This window comes from Littorina saxatilis, linkage group LG1 (assembly GCF_037325665.1).
Source record: "Littorina saxatilis isolate snail1 linkage group LG1, US_GU_Lsax_2.0, whole genome shotgun sequence".
NCBI lineage: Eukaryota > Metazoa > Mollusca > Gastropoda > Littorinimorpha > Littorinidae > Littorina > Littorina saxatilis.
Window position 1 is genome coordinate 85,290,859 of NC_090245.1, and position 23,057 is coordinate 85,313,915.

Here is a 23,057-nt window from a genome sequence, read left to right on the forward strand (position 1 = left end):
TTTTCTAATCCAATCCAGTCTTTTTTTCTTGAGCTCCTTCTCCTTCTGCAGCCTTTTATTCAAGCTGTGTTTATCAAACAGCCTAACCACAGGCGCTACGTCAAACGTGCTTTGGCTTTTAAATTGAATCCCTCTCAAGGACAGGACACTGGCGGGAATGTCATAGGTTGTGGGACTTTTGGTGTCGGTAAAAATTGGAACAACAGACCACATTTTATCCGGTTTCAGGATTGAATTCATTATGCAGGTGTTGCTGGAAAAGTGGAACAAATTATCCTCGTAAAATTCCTTGGTGATGTACAGAAACACATAAGTGCAGCGGGGAAGGGCTAAATCAACCATTTCAACAGGGCTCATTCCCAGCTCTGGCACAATCTCATCATATAAAAGAATGGAAGGGGTACCGCCATTGCTTGACAGCTTCCCTGCTTTGATTTGTTCCAGAAACTTTTGCACATCTGTTTTGTTGTTTTCCTGATACAAAATCATCGCATCAAAAGTGTCAATTCTCAGGTGCTTTGGGAACGTGTGCTTGTTCTTTTCAATGTCGTCATCACTCTCAGCAGGCCCCACAGTCTCCGGACTCACACTCGTGGCAGGTAGCTCTATTGAAAAAGGGAGTCAACGTACCTTTGATTACGAAGATCAATTGCTAACTGCTTAAAAGTAGGGGGAAATGTGAAAATCTGATTTATCTGTCTCTATGCAAGGTTTGCTTTGCTCGTACACTTACATTCTCTTCAGAATTAAGAACATTAAATTCAGTAAACAATAACTATTGTTACTCGTTTAGGCACAACACACACACGCACACACACACACACACACACACACACACACACACACACACACACACACACACGCACACACAAACACAAACACACACACACACTTTAGACCATTTGCTAAACTAACGCAAATTTAAAAAATTGTGTGACATACCTCTGACAAGGTCCGGTGCTGGGAAAGGCACAGCGTCCTCTGTTACATCTCTGCTTAAATGCTCGCTGTCTGCCATTGTCACTCACGGTTGGTTTGTCCTGAAAATTATTGGCTGTCTAATTAGTCCACAAGGAGACAGTGTTTGCCTGAGAACACAGATATAAAACGTTGTAATAAACACAAACAAACAAACGAACAAACAAACACACAGGAAAACTTCAATGCGATAAGATGTGTTGACTGCATGACAATAAATTCATAGTAAAACTCAGCACTACCCTTTCCGATGGCTGTTAAAAAGATACAGGTCTTTCCATGTTGTTATCGAGACGAACAAGGCATGCTGATATGTCGGGACTGAAACAAACTACAGCGGTATTCACATTGAGCATCGCGATAATGCCAATGACCAATTAGTCCGTGATCTGAGTGGACCAAATAGGTGAATTGTTATCATTTGGGAATCCTCCATATGCTAAGCTGCTTTGTGAAGTAGTGTACCTCTGCTATCCTAAACAGGCCTCAAAAGAACTTCTAATGGCAGCTTTCATAACAGAATGTGTCTCCAAAGGGGGTCACTGTCTGCAAAAATGCTCGACTTAGAAAAAGGGGGTTACTTTCTAAAAGACACATAATTCTGCTCACAATGCATTTTTGGTGTACAAAGTCTGAAGCAAAACTAACGGCATATGTTTGAAGTGTTGACTCATCTCAAAAAATAAAGTCAATGTCATGACGTCATTGTGCAAATGACGTAATGTTTGTGGCATGTAATGAAAAAAAGAAAATCTATATGTTCCGTTCTTTTTCAGTTTTATTTAAGTCCCTACAAAACACTGATAAAGGAATCTTGTGCTGTCACACGTTTATACATCAATTGTGACTAAAAGTATGAAGAATTTTGAAAGTCTGACCAAAGCGTTTCCACAGAATCGCCACTTCTTTAAAGCAACCGCTTTGTTAGAATTACATGCCTAAAGTTTGGATTTTCAATGAAAACTTGTTTTCACAACAACAAAAAGTTAAGAAGTGTTTAGAGAGATAATAATATGTTTATTTATGTAATAATGGTCAACTTGTTGCATGCGCTTTAGATTCTTCTGGTTCCTTTGCTATTTAAGGCCAGAGATGGGACGGAAGTTTGGTTCAAAATCGTGTTTTGGGTGCTCAGCTTTATTAGGTCATTTGAACACCATATTATAATCGTTGTGTTATGTCATTTTGTCGTTGTCAACTTCTTTCTTGCAATAAAATGATTATTTTCATAATACGTTATAAACATTCGACACCATATTGAAAATTGTTGACGCTGTTTTGTCAGAATCCTGTTTTTAAGCATCAGTGCCGTCATTGGGACATAATCCATCTTCTAGACAAACTGTTCACTCTTCTTGCTCTATTTTGTATTTTCACCAGAAATAGTGTCTTTGTGCAATAAAAGAGAAACATTTTAAGAATTACCCAGGAATGATTTTCTCTGTCAAAGTACAAAAAATTGCCTTTTTCCTGAGATTTAATTTGTGCTTATAATATCTACCAGAAAATCAAATCTGTTCCTAAATTTGAAAACTTTGCTCTGATGTTGCATCCAGGGACCTTGTTAGAATAAAATAAACACTCTACAAAGTTCTCTCTTTATTTTTCTGGAAGAAGGGTCGATCCAAAATACTACATGTGTTATCAAAAACAGTCACAACAAACTTCCATTTTGACCAATAATTCATACTAATATCACTTTTAAGGACAGAGAACATTTTTTCTGGAGATTTTGATCAAGAACCTTGAAACAAAACTTAATTTCCGAGCCATATCTGCCCTTAAGCTGTTGTTTTGTCCTTTAGTTAAGCTATCTTTAAGAGTCCAGTAAAAACAAAAGTGTGTGTGTGTGTGTGTGTGTGCGTGTGTGTGTATGTGTGTGTGTGTGTGTGTGTGTGTGTGTGTATGTGTGTGTGTGTGTACTTGTGTGTGTGTGTGTGTGTGTGTGTGTGTGTGTGTGTGTGTGTGTGTGTGTGTGTGTGTGTGTGTGTGTGTGTGAAACAGAGAGAGAGAGAGAGAGAGAGAGACAGACAGACAGACAGAGACAGACAGAGACAGAAAGACAAAAAGAGACAGACAGAGAGAGAGAGAGAGAGAGAGAGAGAGAGAGAGAGAGAGAGAGAGAGAGAGAGAGAGAGAGAGAGCGAGCATGTTCGATGTCGACTGTATTTCACAGAAAGAAGCGTTTGTTGCCTACCCTATGATTAGATTTTAAAGAAAACTTTTTTAATATATCCTATTTTCAGTTTTGATTAAGTTCACTAGCAATGATATTAACCATAATGTATTTATGATTATGAAAGATAAAAGAGAGTATGTACGAGGGTGTATGTGAGGGGGCTGGTATGGACATGTGTGGTTTGGGTTATGTGTGTGTTGATGTGTTCGTTTTCATGTGTCTAGGCTATATGTTCTGAGAGTGTGCTTTTAAGTGATGTTATTTCGTACACGAGCCAAAGAAAAATGTCTGTTTGTTGCGTTCAGATGATACAGTTTTATTGAAATGAATTGAATTGAATTGAATTGAATTAAATCTAACGAGTTAAGTGCCGGGATTGCCGGGATCGATGCTGTTGTAGAAGCTATGTACTTGCAGATCGTTTTGAAACGATTCCAGATAGTCTAATGGCAAAAACGGGGGAAGGGAAACTTTTGATGAAATGTAACAGGTTTTGTGTTTTTACCGATGTCGGTTGAAATAATTTTCATCGGGATCAACCCTTAATTGAATTTGTTTATGACTGTAATACAGTCATGGCGTCACACTTCATATTTTCGGAATCAATTTGTTCTGGTACAATTTGTACTATCTATTAATTTCTTTTATAGAACTTTGAACTGCGACCATTTGTGTTTTTCCTAAGTAATAAATTGTGAAAAAAAATGTATGACTAAATTTCAGTTGAAGAGCAGCTGGTATTCGCATCCGCGTCACATATATATGGATCATGATTTTACGCTGTACTGTCTGGTCGATTTCTTTCTGTCAAAGAAAATAGGTTTTTTTAATTGACCAAATAAAATAAGTTACAAGATCAGTATGATGATATTGGCGACGAGTACTTCTTCTTCTTGTCGATCACTACGAGTACCATTATGTGATAGTGTGTAAATATGTTTAGTAAACAGAGAATATGGTTGACTCTTTAAGTATTTTTGTAAGTTTCCCAATGTATTGAGATTTCATGAGCTACTGAACAACAGTAATTGAAGGTTGTTCAGATTGAATCAGTTTTCTCCCGTGCTTATAATAGAATTTACGGGGTGTGGTTTTTTGGCTCACGTAAGTGTAGCCTATGCGATCGTAACTTTGTCTGTCTGTGCGTGCGTGCGTGCGTGCGTCTGTGCGTGTGTATGTCTGTGGTAGAAACTCTAACATTTGAAGACGTCACATTACATTGACGTCACATTATGACGTAAGAGGGTTAGACGTCACGCGAAGGAAGTACTGACAGTCTCGGTCATTATTATTTTGAGCGCGCCGAGACTAGTTGGCAGTCGTGTCCTTGTAAGTAGGCTACATGCAGACAGACAGATCTAGATCTAGTGTCTCGCTTTCTTGCACAGTTTCACCTATGCTCTTTCTGTGTGTGTGTGTGTGTGTGTGTGTGTGTGACGGAGTGATTGAGTTTGTGTTACTGTTTGTCGATTTCTTACGTGAGCCTTGATGGCTTCGCCTCTTGTTTAATAAATTTTTGCAATTTTCGTGTAATGCAATTTGACGGTGCTTCTTGTCGTGTCGGATGTTCTGTGTGTCCGGCTTTTGCTCATGATTGATATCATTGTCGCGAGTTAGATTTGTCGTTTCTACTTGTTATGTGTCCACATTTTCAACATCCCTAAGGGGCCAAGAGGAATAAAAAGTTTACGCCTTGAAGCCCTAAAGCCTTTGAATGGCACACTAGATGAGGGTTCTTGTCAAAACCCCGCTGTTCGAAACCGCACAGGCAAGACGAAAAAATATATATATATATATATACGGTTCTAGTCTGGGGCATATCCGGCCGCCATTGCTATCTCCGCCTCGAACTGGCAATACAGCGTTCACGCGGCTAGTAAAATAAGAGTTCGGGCATCTTTCAAAGATTGTCATTGTGCTCTGAATAATCTGAGTAATACTGACTTAATATGAAAGTGAGAAAACTAATCAAAATTAAACAGAATATGCTGTACTAACCTGTTGATACAATTAAACGAATTTCTTGGCTGTATGCTCACACTGGGTGTACGTCTCCACTCAAACGACGACCGAAATGACGTAGGCTGGCCTTCCTGACTCATATCGGGAATTTACAATATTCTCAAAATAGAACAGTCAATTGGAAGTACAGAATTCCTTGTGTCTGGAGGTTTTTGTGTAACAGTAATGTCGACAGCGAGCATGCCTCTCTATGTTAAGCCTATTATGTTGCCGTTGTCATGTGTTGTGCTTAAATAGTAAGTACGTGTGTGCTTGCCTCAAGAACAATTCTTTTTTTGGATCTTACTTTCGATGTCAGGCTTTTAACGGGGCCGGTAATAATATCCTTCCACTTGAACAAATACCAAAGATCAACACAGCAAAGTTGAGATTTCTTGCGCTTAATCGGTTAAACTTTGGCGCATTGACATGGGCATCAAAATTCTGACCTTGTGTGGGCCAAGCGGAAGGAGGCTTTCAAAGTTTATTCATTGTAAAAAGCTGGACGGATCTGTAACGGTCGTTAAGTCAGTGACATGAATGCGTTAACGGGAAGTAAGGTATCTCTAAACCGTTCAATCACTGTATTCGTTTGCTTGTAGTCAGATCACAATACATATCATCACAATGTTATAGCTTGTGTTGTACACGACACGTGAGCGTACATTACCCCGCGAAAGAAACGAGCCTTACCGGTCGCGCCGCTTATACTGTCACAAGTGTTTTTTCGCGTCATTATCAAACTGTTGTTAAATGCTTACCAGACACGACATCTCAAAAGCAAAACAGATTCGTTAAAGATATTTTACTGGCTTTGCCGCGAATGTACGTTTTGTATGTTGACTTTTATTCAACCTCTACTGTGACATAAGCAGCGAAACTGTTGTAGCCGGCGTTGCACTAAATTTTGAATGCAACCAAGGTGTGACTCTGATCTTCAACCAAAATCGTAAAATGCCTATTTTGCAAACATAGTATAGACATCATGTTATTCTGTGAAGAATCTGTTGGATCAGTACTGAACAACAGCGAGTTTTGCTGTGAAACCTCTTAGCCTGACACAGAATAATACCGCTTTCGACCCGCCCCGCTATTGCGGTTGACATCTATAATAATAATAATAACGGGCATTTATAAAGCGCCTTATCAAAAGTTCAAAGCGCGGGACAACAATACATGTATACAAAAATCTTACAATCACTGTCAGATTCAAACAGCACATCATGCACATCTCACATCCCCAGACTCTATACTAAGGAACTATCCGTAGTGTTGTTGGAACAAGTGAGTTTTCAAATTGGACTTAAAAGATGAAATGGATGGAGAGTGACGTAATTGAAAGGGGAGTGAATTCCATAACTGAGGTCCATAATACGAAAACGTGCGGAAGCCATGAGCCTTGCGTTTAAAGCGACCTTGACAGAGAAGTCGAGCATCATCAGAAGAACGAAGGGTGCGAGAGGGAGTGTAGAGAGAGACCAGTTCAGAAAGATAGGCAGGTGCCGATTCAGAGATGATATTGTAGCAGAAGCAGGCAGCTTTATACCTAATACGTTCAGATACAGGAAGCCAGTGAAGTTCTTTCATGAGAGGAGTGCAGGGTTGTCGATGCTGTGCTCTGAAAATGAGACGTACAGCAGAGTGTTGTACTTTTTGCAAGGGTTGGAGAGTGGAGTCAGGGCAGCCTATGAGAAGGGAGTTGCAGTAATCTAATCTGGACAGAATGCAGGATGTAACGAGAGTTTTAGTGGCATCAACAGTGAGAAATTTTCTTATGGAACCTATTCTTCTGATCTCAAAGTAACATGTCTGACAGACTTTTTTGATGTGTTGTTTCATTGAGAGGTGGGAGTCCATGATGAACCCAAGATTCCTAGCACTATCAGAGAGAGAAATGTCACTAGAACCTACTGTGATGGAGGCTGGAAGGGAAGTGGTCGAACAGGAAGCTCCAGAGAAAAGAAGAAATTCAGTCTTGTCATCATTTAACTTGAGCATATTGTTTGTCATCCATGATTTAATATCTGAAGTGCAGTTTTGGAGAGTGTGCGTCACCGCTTGGATTTCTGTAGGCTTGCATGCTTGTTGGAGTTGTGTGTCGTCTGCAAAGAGGTAGTGATTGACTGCGTGTTGCTTGATGACGGCAGAGAGAGGAGTGGTGTATAGTACAAATACAACTGGGCCTAGAACTGATCCCTGGGGAACGCCGAAACAGAGAGGAGATGGAGGAGATGAGAGATTATTGACAGACACATACTGACTACGGCCCTGTAGATATGAACTAAACCAGTGAAGAGCGGTAGAGTGAATGCCAAAAACAGATTCGAGACGAGAGAGCAGAACAGAGTGATCGATCGTATCGAACGCAGCTGAGTTATCCAAGAGAAGCAGAACTGATAGGTCATCATTATCCAGAGCAGAAAGAATGTCATTCACAACACGAAGCAAAACAGTCTCGGTGCTGTGGCCAGCCCTATACGCTGACTGAAGAGGGTTGCAGAGGTTGTTGGTTTCAAGGTGGGAGAGAAGCTGACTAAGCACTACTTTTTCCAGAATTTTAGAAATGAATGGCAAGTTGGAAACAGGCCTATAGTTTTTCAACTGATTTTTATCCAGAGATGGTTTCTTGATCAAAGGTTTAACTACTGCAGTTTTCAAGTCCATTGGCACAGTGCCAGAAGTGAGAGAAGAGTTGATTATGTTGGTTATGATGGGAAGAAAAAGGTCAAGGTTTTCATAAAACAAGTTGGTGGGGATGGGGTCTAGCTCACAAGACTTTGGCACTGTGTTCTTCAAAATCTTCAAAACAAACTGCTCAGATACAGGAATGAAGCTATCCAACAAAGAACCAGAGAATTGTGAAGCCGGAGGCGAAGCCACTGGTGGAGGAAAGCTATTTCTGATAGTTTCGATCTTCTCAGTGAAGTAGTCATAAAATACAGTTGGCAGGTCCTTGGGGTCATGGGTGGTGGGGAGGCTGGAAACCGTCTGTTTTCCAAGCAGAGAATTGAAATTTTGAAAAAGTTCTTTGCATGTTCTACTACCTATAATCTGGGCAGAGAAGAAAGCAGTTTTAGCGCCTTCAACTAAGTCATTTACTTTGCGTTTGATGGTTTCAAAAATCTCTTTGTGAACAGTGAGTTTGGATTTAAGCCAGCACCTCTCCGCCTGACGACGTTCACGTTTCAGTTTGCCAAACTGCTCAGAGATGCTACTGAACCACGGGTTAGATTTCCGCTGACGAACCGTGCGTTGGCAGAGAGGGGCGTGCCTATCAAGAATTGAGCGCAACGTCTGGTTATATTCAGTGACAGAGCAATCTTGAGATAAACCAGCTACATCATGTCTAAAAGACTCCTTATCAATCTTCTTGATGCTACGAAAAGTTATTGTTACAGGGGCAGACACAGGCTTTGGAACATTTAGACGACATAATACGGCGTTGTGGTCAGACTTAAGGTCGTGACTGACAAAACATGAACTGACAATGGCATCAGAAGGGCGATGAATGACTAAATCTAACATGTGACCATGCTTATGAGTCGGAGAGTCAACAGACTGGTGAAAACTGAACATGTCGAACAAATCTGAGAGTTTCTTGGTGTTGGAGTCCTCAGCATTTTCAAAATGAAAATTAAAGTCACCCATCACAAGAGTTTTCCCAGGCAAAGAATCACAATGCTCAAGAAAGTCTGGAAACTGGTCAAAAAACATAGTGTTCGTGAGCTTATTCTTCTTGCTTGGAGGTGGCCTATAGACACAGGCGATGTTGACTTGAATTAAATCAAAAAGACTTAACAGAAGAAAAACACACACACACACACACACACACACACACACACACACACACACCGGCAGGCACACACACACACACACACACACATACACACGCGCGCGCACAATCACACTATCACACACACACACACACACATCATGAAGACGAAACGTTCCAATAACATACAATATTGTTTAATACTTTATTTGCAAATGGCAGAGAACATATAGATAAGTAAAGAAAGAGGAAATGAAAGAGAAATAAAATCACAAGGTGTGAATGAGAGATTAATAAAGTTATTGTATTGTATTGTATTGTATTGTATTGTATTGTATGCTGTCATACAGGAATCAAACACAACTCCACATGTCGGTTCCCTCCACTGTATTATACGGCTATGACATCATACACTCAAATACACACAATCATGAACATAAATGTTAGGTACTCAAAAATCCGGTACTCACAGTTTTGTAGCAAAAACAACTAGAGATTACAATCTCGTACACAATTGCACTATCAAAACTCTCTACCCTTCACTTAGGTAAAGAAATATACAAACAGTCCGTGAACTCATAGGCACACGATATCTATTTTACGTGTATCGACTCACGGCTCGTATGTAGTCAAAAAACCAGTTATAGTTCCTAATCCGGCAAACTTAAATCACCATCTGCTCTGTCTACTAAACATTCCTTATATCTTAAGTAATTACGATCTTGTAGACATATTTTAATTCTGTTCATACACAGAATTACACAGCGTCTATGGCCGTTCACTAGGAAATGTATTTAACTACTAATTCCTTCTACTGGCGACCTCGGTCTACTCAGTTTCTATCGCCCTGTGACCTCTATGGTCCAACTCTACGGACAATCATAACCTTGCATTAGCTTCTCTAAATCCCGTCGAATCTCAGCTATGCGGGTCTATTGGCGTGATATTCCGGCGGCTTCTCAGATCCTTTATACTGTCATCTGGTCGCTATCTTCCTTTCCGACCGGTTATACGACGCACTGCACAATAGCGGACATCTTGTCTTAGATATCTGTCTGCTATGTTTAAAGTTTACAGTGTTAGTGGATTCAACTTATGCGATAAACATTAGCGATATTCAAATGCTTATTCCATTTACCTCTTAAGTGCTTTACTCGGGCTTCCTTTCTCCCGGTCGATTCCTGTGACAACCCCTCCCTGTCCCTGGACAGTGGTTAAGTGTAACAATATCTTCGTTGCGATTCACATCAACTCTCTCGGTCAGTGAGCTGAATTCACAGTACGTGCACCACACTTCGCTACGTCACGTTATTATCCCTGGTTAGCGCTCTAAAAGCGTGGAGGATATCACTGTCAAACTTTTCCTGTTAGTGTTATTCGTGATTTCCTTCACACAAGACAGCAAAAAAGGACGAATCAATCGAAAAGTATTAGACACATACATTATGGACGTAATATAAACGCTGAAGTATAAACATACATGTGTACACTGAATATGCAGAAAACACGCATTAAAACACTTTAACAAAAAAATCATTGCAGATAGGGCACACAAATAAACAATACTTGAATGTTTCAGCTTGCAGTACAAGCATCTATTGTTGAGTCAGCATTTGGTTGTCTTCTTCACAAAGTACACTCACAAAGATTAATTGATGTGGGTGTCACTGTTGATTTTGCATGACTCATAGTAAATCCTGAAGCATTTCTCTGTACTCTTCAGACAAGTTACTAGCAGAATGAGTCAGACTTGATCTCTGTCCGGCTTCGGAGCTGGCTAACGTGGAACCTGAGGCACCTTCAGGCAAACTTCCAGCTGTGCTGCTGCTTGAAGCTCCTTGTAGAGCTTGCTGGACCATTGGTTGTACTCTTGCGATCAATGGCTGTCGAGTTTCGGATGATGCAGGATGTGATCTTTGTTGATCATGCTGAGCGGAAAGTTGGCTGTCTTCCACCAAATCATCTTCCATCTGCTGGGGATATGTAGCATCACGTGACGCTACGATATTTTTAAGCGATGTGTTTTCTACGAGAGGTGACGCAGCAGCTGTCGGTTCAAGCGTGAGAGACGTCATTGAAGGATTTGCCACGTAAAGCGGCCTATCTGGCGGCCTATCTGACACAAACATTCGTTTTATCTTTGCTTCCGTGTCTTCCGTAAATCTCCAATCTTCTTTCAGGCTAAGCCCAGTCCTGTCGTAAGAATTAAAGCTCATATACGTTTGGTCAACGTCGTTGTCGCCAATATTCAGGCGAACAAAACGATCTGGAAATGCATTGTTCATTGCTACGTTCCCTGCAAAATTACCAAAGGGGTCATCTGTGTAGTATTTATGGCTGAAAAATACGTATTTTGCGGTACGCAAGCCGTCGTCAAGATTGGCGATGTTTTGTCTACCAGGTAACGAAATTTCATCCATCGTGACGATATTGGGAGGTAGTCCATTTTTTAAACGAATAAGCCTGACTCGCTTGCAAAAGTTTGAAGCATTCTTCTTTTCTTCTCCTTTGTGGTATACGATAATATCATACTCGTATTCAGTTTCCATGTTTGGGAACTGGCTAAGCCAAAGGCAATCCTCAAGATATGAGATTCCGTGCTCGTCACAGCAACAGTACTGCAGTATCTTTCACTGAAATAAAAATAAGTGCACTTGAACCGAAGCAGTTAAACTTATTAGATATCACAACATATATCAACATAAAAAAAGAGAAAGAAAAACATTGAATACATCCATTGTTTAATCTGTCAGAAAAAAAGGGTTGTTGATGTGCACACGGCAAATCACTCGACCAAGTTTCAGAGTCAGGGCGAGGTCAACCCAATGAAAAATATGCACAGAATAAGATGTGACCAACAACCGTACAAAATCTTTTTTTAAATAAGAAATGTCAAAACAAAGTCGACTCGCTTGACAATGGCGGTTTCACACATATTTTTATTTTACTGATACAGCAAAATATTCAAATCCAGTTTCTGTCTGCTTTTAATTTTTTTTTAAAATAATAAAACCGTAAATCCGAGTGCGTATTAGCAACTACAAAGCCAGTATCGAAGCACACACAATTCCCTTAGGTTTCATGAAATTAATTTGCGATTAAAATGGTGTTCTTTCTGGAATTAGATAAAATATAGCCCAGGACACGTCGCACTTTCCACCATAACTCCAAACGTCTTCTTGACTGAGGAAAAACTTGACCGATGAAGTTTCCCAAAAGTTGTACTTACATTTGCAGAAATATTCCCACTTTTAAGGACATTTCCTCAATTGAAAACTGAAGTCGGTTTTTTCTGAAGTTACCTTTAAACGTTACCCTACGAAAGCAAGCGACAAGTAAAACACAAGTTTCCTCAAACTGACTTGGATTTGTCAATCTTAAATTCTAAAGAAAAGATATTGCGTATTCTTTATCATACTTTTACAAGCCAGAATGCACTCCATTGTTTTAAAAACAACGCTTTGCTTCTGACGTCAACCCAGGTTCTTACTCTACCCCCTTTTAAACCAATTAGACCATTACTAGAGTCAGATTAGGCATGTTTGAGTGTAACGTGTTGGAGTCTGACAGAAATAAACCGCCGTATTGCACACAAAAAAATCGTGGTGTTTTATTACTTTGCTAAATCAAAGTGAAATGCTGTTAACTTGGTCATAACGATCACTTTTTCGAACAAAAATACAAAAGAACCATGCAGAACGATGTTCATCAAAAAGTCAGGTACAATTAAAAGTGAAAAATTAAGTTTAGTGCAACAGTAAAAAGGACCCTGTGAGGATAACTGTGCACTCCATCATATGCATTTCACATTTCTTATGTTCTCCGAAAGTGTTGGTTTTTTAGAGGGCAACTTGCAGAGCTGGGGGAAAGGTTACAATTTATACGTCATCGCGACAGTCGTATTGTAAAAAAATATTCACACGACATTTGATTAGATATTCTTATCTTATCTTACTTTTGAGTTTAGCAATCGCTAATCGTAGCAAATACAAAAGTAACGTGTGGTTTTCCTGAAAAACGCGTAATTTTGAAGCCATTTTGGATGACGTAATACTGACAGAAAAAGTTTATCTCGATGATACTTTTCCTTTTTAAAACTTTTTCAATGGATGTTCTTTTGAAGAAAGAATAGTTCTTTATAAGTTATTGATGATACAAACGCAAATGTTGCCAAGATGTGTGACAAACAGGAAGACAATGGTACGCCCTGAGATGCCCAAAGTTACCTCAGATCGCTGGAATTGTCTACATTCGCCACGGTCAAATCAAAGTCTCGATATCAAATTCTGATGTAGCAAAGAAAGGGCTTACTCTTAATGATAAAGTTCATGTTGAGGTCCGATGTGTTCAATATACAGCAAGAGCTGCTTTCCTTGCTCAAATAAATTCGCGTTCTTCTGGGAAATTCTGAAGATTTCATAAGCACTTGTGGAGGACAAGACGAGTACAAGTCTTGGAGTGTCCGCAAATATTAAATTCCTGCTTACGGGGTTCATATGGTAATAGCTTATTCCTCTCTCGCGGGAATTTCTATAAGCTTGAACAGCAGATGTCAAACCTCAGGTCATCACTTCTTTTCAACAGTTCCGCACAAAGAATGAAGGCACTGCAGCTCAAGCTGGTATAGCATAAGCAATAGTTACTTCCAATGAAGTTCCGAACTATTGTAAAACTAATGAATCGGTTCATAAACTTTTTAGGTTCATACTTATAGTTACGCTCACTATTGTACTGCATACAACACATTAGAGCTTAGCGGAGGAGGGGGGAAGGGGGGGGGGTTAGCACACCATTGTACTCTGTGGGGCACCCGCGAAAATTTGTATTCTGAAAAACCAAGAAAGGAAAATCTAAACACTAAACCTGAAGAGTACATTTGAGCAGTCTTTGCAGTGTGCATACACAGTATATTGTTCTAGCCTCTAGCTATTAGTAGGGTATGGAGACCACGCACGCTTATATTCATTTAATAAACATATGCTGAATGAGGCAGTTCTCTTGATATTGTACCATTTGCCAGTGAAATCTATTTAAAATTTACCCATTTGAAGTGTCTCCTGCTTGACCCATTTATGCAGATGTGTCAACAATGCCCATATTTTTGATTATGAAGAAGCATTGCACAAATATCAATCTCAAAGTAACCAATGGAAGTGTTGGAACTCATTTCTGATAAATTTGACTTGGACTCCACTTGTACGGTTGTGTGTGTCTGTGTGTGTGTGTGTGTGTGTGTCTGTGTATGTGTGTCTGTGTCTGTGTCTGTGTGTCTGTGTGTCTGTGTGTTTTTAACTGATCTCAGAACTACCACTCAGCAAATGAAAGGCATGTTTGTGAGAAAATATGCTAACAATCTGCACGAATCCAAAACATAAATTATGAATAAATAAATAAATATAAATGGGTCAAGCAGGAGACACTTCAATTTATATATATATATGTTTATAAAGAAGGCCTGGCAACAGGTCGAAAATTTGGGCTGCCACTTGAAATTCTTTGTTTGGCTTTTCTTTTCCTTGATGTTGTTTTATATATATACGTGTTTATTCTTAAACTGTGCTCTGAATTGAAGCAAATTAGGTATAGCCTATTTGAGGGGCCAGCGGTGGACGATTATTATCACCGTAAAACAATCAAAGCAACTGTTATATAGTGCTGAAGAAAAGTTGTTCAGGACGATTAAAGGTTAAAGTGCTACTCTCATAACTTGGTGATAGAAGATAGAATTGATCATCCTGAACAACTTTGCTTCTTAGCACTATCTATAAGTTGTTTTGAATGGGTTTTTTATTTTAACGAATTTTAACAAATGAGGTCCACCACCTGCTTCACAGCTTGACTATACTGTGTTCGTATGCTTCGGGGAGACGAGCGCAACCGGTCACGGTCTTGGGGTTTCAGCTAGCCAAGCCTTAATAGTTTAGGTGATGAACGACCCTGGGTTTTCGGTGTTGACTGTTTTAGTGTCAGGCCTACAGATTGACTAAATGTTTTGACATTGCTTCACGCGACTTGTCATTTTGTGATATTTGTTGACAGAAAGTAGACTTGTAAGTCACACCTACTACTACAGCCTTAGTGACACCAAAATATAATGCATTGAAATGACTCACGCTTGCGGCATTTATTCACAAATAACAAATCTGAATCGGTAAAAATAAAAACCCAATGACTTTCATGAGACTTCTCAGAGGTTCACTAAATTAGATATAAGTGATAAGGAGAATGGGCGGAAAAAAGCTTTTGTAACGATTAGCAAAACAACAATATCAATATCAAATGCTTTAACTGGGTCAGCAAGAGGAACACACGTAGCATTTAAAAATGCATTGACTTTGTACAAGAACCATACAGGTTTACTTCCGCTTCAACTTGGTTAACCCCGCGAAGGGTACACGGTTTGGCGGTCTGTACAAACAGCTCCGCTTCACACACCTTGAAATGACTTGGCCTTCTTACGTTTGCTACCATTTTACAGGTCAAGATATGTACTCCGTATTTTAGAGTAGAGTTCGGCTTTAATTCCAATATATAAATGATAACGTACCTGCAATCGAGAACCGGCTGACAATACACCACTTCAGGTGACGTCGGACCCACGTGATACCTAAAGCGATTCTGATTGGTCGATAAGTTTTCGTCGAATATCGCCGCGTCGTCTGCTAGAGAAGACGAGTGAACTCGACGGTGCATATTCATCAAAATTATAGCATACACTTCAAGTTCAATCCATTTAATTGAAGGAATACGCTTGCTCAATTATTGGTTGTAGTAATGGAGGTTACTGACTTCGGAAATTGGGGTTTCAATTTTGCAGAATTCACAACGTTCCTCGGAAGTCGATCGAATGTGACTGCCGAACCATCCATTCAGATAGGCATTAATTTTGTTGTTGTGAGTGATTGTGTGTGTCTATTTTGTAGTTTTATAAACTGAAAAGTCGTTGTTTTGTGATAATTCTTTGTTTGAAATCATGGGAACAAATTGCTGTGAGATAAGTTTTCTGGAAGCAAAAAGTTATGCCACACAGTATTGTGCAATGTTTTCTGTGTTGTGTTGCGGTGAAGTAAACTGCAAGTAACGTGCTCATTAGATATAAGAAAAATCGCGTGTCAGTGTGACCGATGTAATCAAAAGAACCTTTACACTCTTCCTTCGGACACTCAAAGACAACTTCAGGGCTTGAAGACAACAACAACAACAACAACAACAACAACAACAACAACACAATTTCATGTGTGTTTGTGTTTCAAGCTTGACATTTAGTTTCAAAAGTTGGTGCAATTTTGTCGCTTTTTTCCAATTTACAAGTAACGTTCTTGTGTGTTCTATATTGTTTCTCTATCACTTTTCTTGAGGTTTGATCATTTGATTGATATCTTGGACATTAGAACGTTAAGCCCTATTCCACTTTCTGACTCCTTGAACTTACGGAAGTTTTCACTTTTGGAGAAAAAAAGTGATTACTTTTACAAGGGCTGGTCTTCAGCCGAAAGGTATTCTATTTTTATTCCATGTGATAAGGCAAATTGTTCATAACCAGTGCTATACCTTCGTCATTCTATTGATAAAATACTTATTTTGCAGGGATAAACAGACTGACACAGGCAGACAGACAGACGGACACACTCACAAACACACACACACACACACACACACACACCCACACAAACACACACACACACACATTATCAGAGTGATATACATGCTTTATTTCAGTTGTTTTGTGATGAGACGATGACAGCAAACGAGCTTAATACTTAAACAAGCATATTTTAGTTTTCTTCAGTAAAACCTGTTACATACATGTATTACTGATACCTTCAATTGCCTAATTGTGCAAACTGTAATACCCGAATTATAACTGAAAATCAGCTGATCATAACACGTACAACACTTGTAAATAACTGTACTTTCACGACTTTGACTGACTTGGCAATGATAGTTCAAGTTAATAACAGTAAATAAATAAATGAATAAATAAATGAACGAATAAATAAATAAACAAATCAATAAATAGATTAATTAATAAAAAATAAATCTATGAATAAATCATAAATCAATAAATATATGATTTAATACATCAATAAACCAGTAAATTACTAAAATATAAGTCTAAGTAAAATAAATCAATGACTTAAACAAAATTGGTTAACATAATAAAATAAATAGCATGAAGATCTCATTCTATTTATAGTGTCTTGGATTTTTTAATTATAATTTTCTCAACAAAATCATTCAGATATTTACAGTTAATGGTACTTCTTTTTCATACTATTAATTTCCCTCTGAATTTATGTTTTTATCGAAAACCAGTTTTAATTTACTGTGCGTATTTTAAGCTGAAATAACTGTTTTTGTATAAAAGCGCAACCAGCGTTAAAGCTTGAACACTTTTTAAGAAATTCCGCCTTTCTACGCTTTGCAGTTTTTGTTCAAAATGTATCACTCTTCAATGCAGTATTTTTTGTTACCTCGTTTATTTCTGCGACACTTCAAGTTCATCATTTTTTCCCCCTGTGAAACCAGGTTTACGTTAATTCAATAACTCATCAATATATCGGTCCCCTTAAACATTGTTATTATATAAGGCTTATAAGTGATAAAAATATGTCTCTTACACTTTACTCCATAAAGGTCTGCAATTTGACTGTTTCACAGATTTTGACAATTCTGTATAAAGGATTGGTAACTAAAACATGTGGATTCAAATGATTAATACCGATTAATTTAAATATTAGTCGAACATGTACATCAGAAACAATGTAAAAAAATCTGTCGGAAAAAAATTAATTCAACACACTAAAACTAAAACTAATATATAGTCAACAACTCTTGCATTCTAACACAATTAATGCAACCATTATTTATTTACAAGCAAATACCGGAGTTTCTCATTTAGGTTCTAATATAAGGTTAAATATGAAAACTATTCCCACCAGTTTCACAATATACATTAGACGTGTTATCTCTCAACACACCTACACTGGCATTGAAATGTCCTAGTAAGCAAACATTCTAACACTCGGGAGCAAAGTAGATATTTTATATCGTCAACAAACATGTGCGTTTTCAAAAGGAATCCAAACTAACCCCCAAAATACATCATGATGGTCAATATACCAATTACATTTGAAATAAAATTACAGCCGCATTTACTTCTCAACACATCATCAATTTAATATGTTGTTTGTTTTTGTGTTTCCCGCTTTGACAAATAGCACCACCCAACAAGCTTGTGTACCCTATGACACTGGCTTAGACTAAGACGCATATTTATTTCATTAAACAGGTATATTTTGTTTCAACATTTCACCGTTTAGTACGAGAGCACTGCCTTCTTTCTCTGCACATTTGTAGTCTCTTTTCTTTCTTTTCTTTATTTGGTGTTTAACGTCGTTTTCAACCATTCAAGGTTATATCGCGACGGGGAAAGGGGGGAGATGGGATAGGGGAAAGGGGGGAGATGGGGTAGAGCCACTTGTTAATTGTTTCTTGTTCACAAAAGCACTAATCAAAAAATTGCTCCAGGGGCTTGCAACGTAGTACAATATATGACCTCACTGGGAGAATGCAAGTTTCCAGTACAAAGGACTTAACATTTCTTACATACTGCTTGACTAAAATCTTTACAAACATTGACCATATTCTATACAAGAAACACTTAACAAGGGTAAAAGGAGAAACAGAACCGTTAGTCGCCTCTTACGACATGCTGGGTAGCATCGGGTAAATTCTTTCTCGTCCCAACCAATATGGGACTCCCCCTAACCCGCGGGGGGTATTTGTAGTCTCGTCTTCTATGAGATACATGTATGGCAATAACCTAGGCGTTGCATAGGGCAAGGGAGATAATTTGAAGTCACACTTTAGCACACTTATTAGGGCTTTGCTTCCATGAGTTTGTTCCTAGCTAAACAAAATTACTCATCTATCAACTGTTATTATTGACAAACAAATACCTGGAAACTCATTTGCGGACAAATTCTAGTTTTGCTTCTATTACTATTTTAAAATCTCAAAATTATTTTTGATACTAGTCAACAGTGTAGGTCACAAACTTTGTAAACGAAAAATAATTTCGAATTAAAAATCATTTAACAAATTAAAACGAAAACGTATATGCTAATGTACAATCAGCAACACTTTCATTGTGACATCATTATTTACGAACAATTGTACCGGTAAGCTCAGTTTGGTTAACAGTTTTTCATTTCAATTCTTATATAATATTAAATCTCAAAACTATGTTCACCCTTTCACATTACACATTAGACATGCTATCTCTCAACATCCTGAACTCGCATTAAAATCTCTTTGTAAGCAAAAATACCAATATTAAATTGCAAGGAGTTAATTTCAATTTTGTTTTCAAAGGTGATCTATAAAGTAAGCCAAACAATACACCATGGTGTTAAATATTTTACGAGCAAATGTAAAATCAAAAGAACAATTACACACGACTATATATATATTTTTTTTTTTACACTCGGCAAGTGAGCCGAGACTTTAATCGGTCACATTTTAATTACGATAATGTGTATCCTTCTTGTACCAGTAATAATGATAAATGAGGATAATTATATGGCGCAAATCCTAATACAGTTCTAAGCGCCTCACAAAAACATACATTAAATCAAATGATAATATACATCGACAGAAAATAATATAATTTAAGTTTTCAATGCCCATTCATGAATTTTATACAAAGCATACAAGTAAAAATAGTTATTGTACAATCATGAATAGCTCAGCCACCATCGCTGAAAACACACACACACACGCACGCACACACACACACACACACACACACACAGTATGTTAGGGTGGGGGGGCAATCAGTTTCAGACACAATCTGCACAAACACAGGGGCACCACAAGGCACAGTACTCTCACCTTTTCTTTTTTCTCTCTACACAGCAGATTTCAGAAGTTCTAGTGACTCCTGCCCCATAACCAAGTTTGCTGACGACACTGGACTGACCGGACTGCTGACTGTTGACGACGACTCTGACTACAGGCAGGAGGTAGATAGGTTTGTGGGGTGGTGTGAAAACAACTATTTAGAGCTTAATGTGGGGAAGACAAAGGAAATGATAATGGACAACAGGAGGGGGGAACATGTACACAGGGAGATAGTGATCAAGGGGGAGGTCGTAGAGAAGGTAGAGCAGTATAAGTATTTGGGGGTGATTATAGACAATAAGTTGACATGGAAACCAAACTCTGATGCCCTTGTGAAGAAACTCCACTCTCGCCTGTACTTTTTGAGAAAACTCAGGTCTTTTAACATCAGACAAGAAATCCTTCAGATGTTTTACACTTCAACGTGCAATAGTGTGTTGTACTTTGGCTCCGTGTGTTGGGGTGGCAACATCAACAAGCAAGACAGGGATAGATTAGATAAATTCATCAGGAAAGCAAGTGGGGTGGTAGGGAGGAAGCAGGACAATTTCACATCAACACATGAACGACGACTGACTGACAAGGTACAGAAGATTTTGGCTGACGACTCGCACCCACTCAGACCGGAATTTGACAGTAGACGGACAGACAGGAGCAACAGATTCAGACAACCAACCGCAAGATCCACACGCTACAGAAATTCGTTCATTCCATCTGCAATTCACATCTTCAATTCTCAGGTGGGGCGGTAGATGCTGGTGTTGTCGCTCTGATGCACGGGGTCAGTGTTCTGTATTGTTTCAGTATTGTTGATTTTGTTTTGCATTCTACTCTCTTAATCTTAGACAACATGTGATAACCGGCAAGGTGCTGACTTTCTTTTGTGCATTGTTGATGGTGAATGCATGTTAATTTATTTTTAATATACTTTCTTATGTGATAACCAATGTGCTATATTTTCTCAGGACAAAGAACAAATGTTTATTTTGAATGTTTTATGTATGTTATTATTACGGACACAAACGCTCAGCAATGTAATTTCTCTTTTAGAGATTAATAAAGTTATTGTATTGTATTGTATTGTATTGTATTGTACACACACACACACACTCACACACACACACACACACATATCACAAGAGGAAATGTATGAGCACATACACATTACAAATGTTGCAGAGTTTCATTAAAAGCAATGGGATTGGGGAGGGAATTCCAGGTCGCAGCAGCAAAGACCAGTGTTACAACTTATAACGTTTGCGTTTTCCATGCAAGCACTCATCTGCAAGGGCGACCAAGTCAAAAGAATTAGTTCAATCATGCAAAGCTGACATGCGGTTTGCTGTTATAAAATGCAAGTATATCCCATATATATAGAAGGTCAGTTATCAACTACAACTTAAAGCAGCAAAAGCGTCGTTTTTTGCTTGTTTTTTTTCTTTTCTCGTTGATCGCCGAGTCGGTCCTTATAAGACGGTCCTCCTGCAAATAAAGGAAGAGCTTTTTTTTTAACGATGCCTTCAGAAAGCACATAATAGAAAAACAAAACTATCTCAGAGAAGACCCAAACAAAAGTGAGACAATGTTCTACCTGAAGCATATTTTAAAGAGAAAGCAGGAGCAAAGGGATATATATATGACTAGAATGAATACCCGCTTCGCCGGGTAGCCGGCTTCGCCGGGAAGAAGTACTTAGAGCCGTACGCCGGCTTCGCCGGGTCCGAACAATGGACCCGCCAAGCTCGCCAAGCTTAGGTCCCTCCCAGATTCGTGGAATGGGAACAGCACGAATATGATTCAGTGGCCATAATGCCATTCCTGACCATATCGAGTCCCATCCTTGTCGACTACGTAACCGTGTTCATCACCTTTGGAGGCGAACTCCACTCAAACAGGACTGGGCAAGTTAGAGCTTCTGAAAGGAAGGCCAGTACATAAAATTACACAAAAGCCGCCAGACCACATCACAAACAGAACTGAAAAATGCACAGGTGTTGCTCACATAGAGACACACACACACACACACACACACACACACACACAAAAACACAGAGAAGCCGTATCTATAGAGAGATAGATGACAGTGTATTTTTCGCGTGGCTATAAATTGATTCGACCTTTGCACTTTGACAGTGAGGATAATTTACGGGTCCAATTTACGTTCTGGACACTGCGTTGACCTTCTAAAAATAGTAACAGTAACAGAACGCCGGGAATATCCGAAGACGCTCCTTGTCACACAAAAGTGCACCAAACGAAGGAAGGGAGGTAAACGCTGAAAACTTGGAGAAGATGAGAAGATAAGGAAGAGTTACTTATAATGGTGAAATGAACACAAAAACTAAAATCATTTCAGCGCTGCGCGCTGAGAGCACGTGTTGAAATATCTCATCGATGATATTGTGTCCGGGGTGTAGCTGAATACGGTGTCCAAATTTGAAAAAGATCCACCGAGAACTTTGGCTTTGGTGTGTCGGTATGGGGGCCCTGGTAGCTGAGGTGGAACCAAAATAGCTGAGGTGGAACCAAAATCGGTTCCGCGCTGCGCGCTGAGAGCACGTGTTGAAATATCGACCAGGTTGTGTCGTGTCCCGGGTCTACCTGAATATGCCCACCAAATTTGAAGCAGATCCATCGAGAACTTTGGCCGTGCATCGCGCACAGACAGATACACAGACAGATACACAGACACACAGACACACAGACACTAGTCGTATATATATATTATATATCAGATTAATCTATCATCATCTGTCAAACTAATGAAAGACAACCACGTAATAAGGTAGAGTGTGGGGGGGGGGGGGTGGGGTGGGTGGTGGTGCTTCACGTTACATTGCCTCCTAAGTGGGTTTTGCTGCTTGAAATCAAAAAGTAGGTAAATGTTATCTTTTCTTTTGTATATATTTTTCTCTTACTAATGTACGCGTCTGGCTTCTATCAGGTGCACCAAATGTACGAAAACCAATTTGATATTCCCAGATATACATATAATACCTGTCGATCGACTGTAATGAACACTTCAGACTGCCTGAAAACCACACATGCACTACAAACATAGCCTTCCCAAAGATTCACAGCGTTTAATTTAATGGAGCTCACACGTTTTTCATCTAAGCAGAAAAAAGAATTGTTTTATCAGCAGTAAATTATCAGTTTGTCAACTTTCATACACAGGTAATCATCATCATCATCATTATCGTTATCATCGTCGTCATCGTC

General features: G+C 39.0%; 2 protein-coding genes and 1 long non-coding RNA gene across 4 annotated transcripts in view; all 3 read right to left on the minus strand.

The window, feature by feature from the left end:
• LOC138982305 (uncharacterized) overlaps positions 1-5,245 on the minus strand; it is an 8,827-nt gene extending 3,582 nt beyond the window's left edge. The window contains exons 1-3 of the mRNA XM_070355568.1: positions 5,156-5,245; positions 943-1,040; positions 1-605 (exon numbers count right to left, since the gene is read on the minus strand). The exon at positions 1-605 is cut by the window's left edge and continues 308 nt beyond it. Coding sequence (XP_070211669.1) covers positions 1-605; positions 943-1,018 — 681 coding nt within the window. The 5' untranslated portion in view covers positions 1,019-1,040; positions 5,156-5,245. The remainder of the gene's footprint in view (positions 606-942; positions 1,041-5,155) is intronic.
• A 4,055-nt stretch (positions 5,246-9,300) lies between these two features.
• On the minus strand, positions 9,301-15,533 carry LOC138982314 (uncharacterized). Its single transcript, XR_011460828.1, has 2 exons — positions 15,478-15,533; positions 9,301-11,563 (listed from the first exon to the last, which is right to left on the minus strand). It is a non-coding gene; the product is annotated as an uncharacterized lncRNA (long non-coding RNA).
• Positions 15,534-16,624: 1,091 nt separating this feature from the next.
• Positions 16,625-23,057, minus strand: part of LOC138982329 (serine-rich adhesin for platelets-like) — a 29,634-nt gene continuing 23,201 nt past the window's right edge. For both annotated transcript variants that reach the window (XM_070355593.1, XM_070355587.1), the window contains exon 5: positions 16,625-21,317. In XM_070355593.1, the coding sequence (XP_070211694.1) occupies positions 21,316-21,317 (2 nt within the window). In that variant the 3' untranslated portion in view covers positions 16,625-21,315. The remainder of the gene's footprint in view (positions 21,318-23,057) is intronic.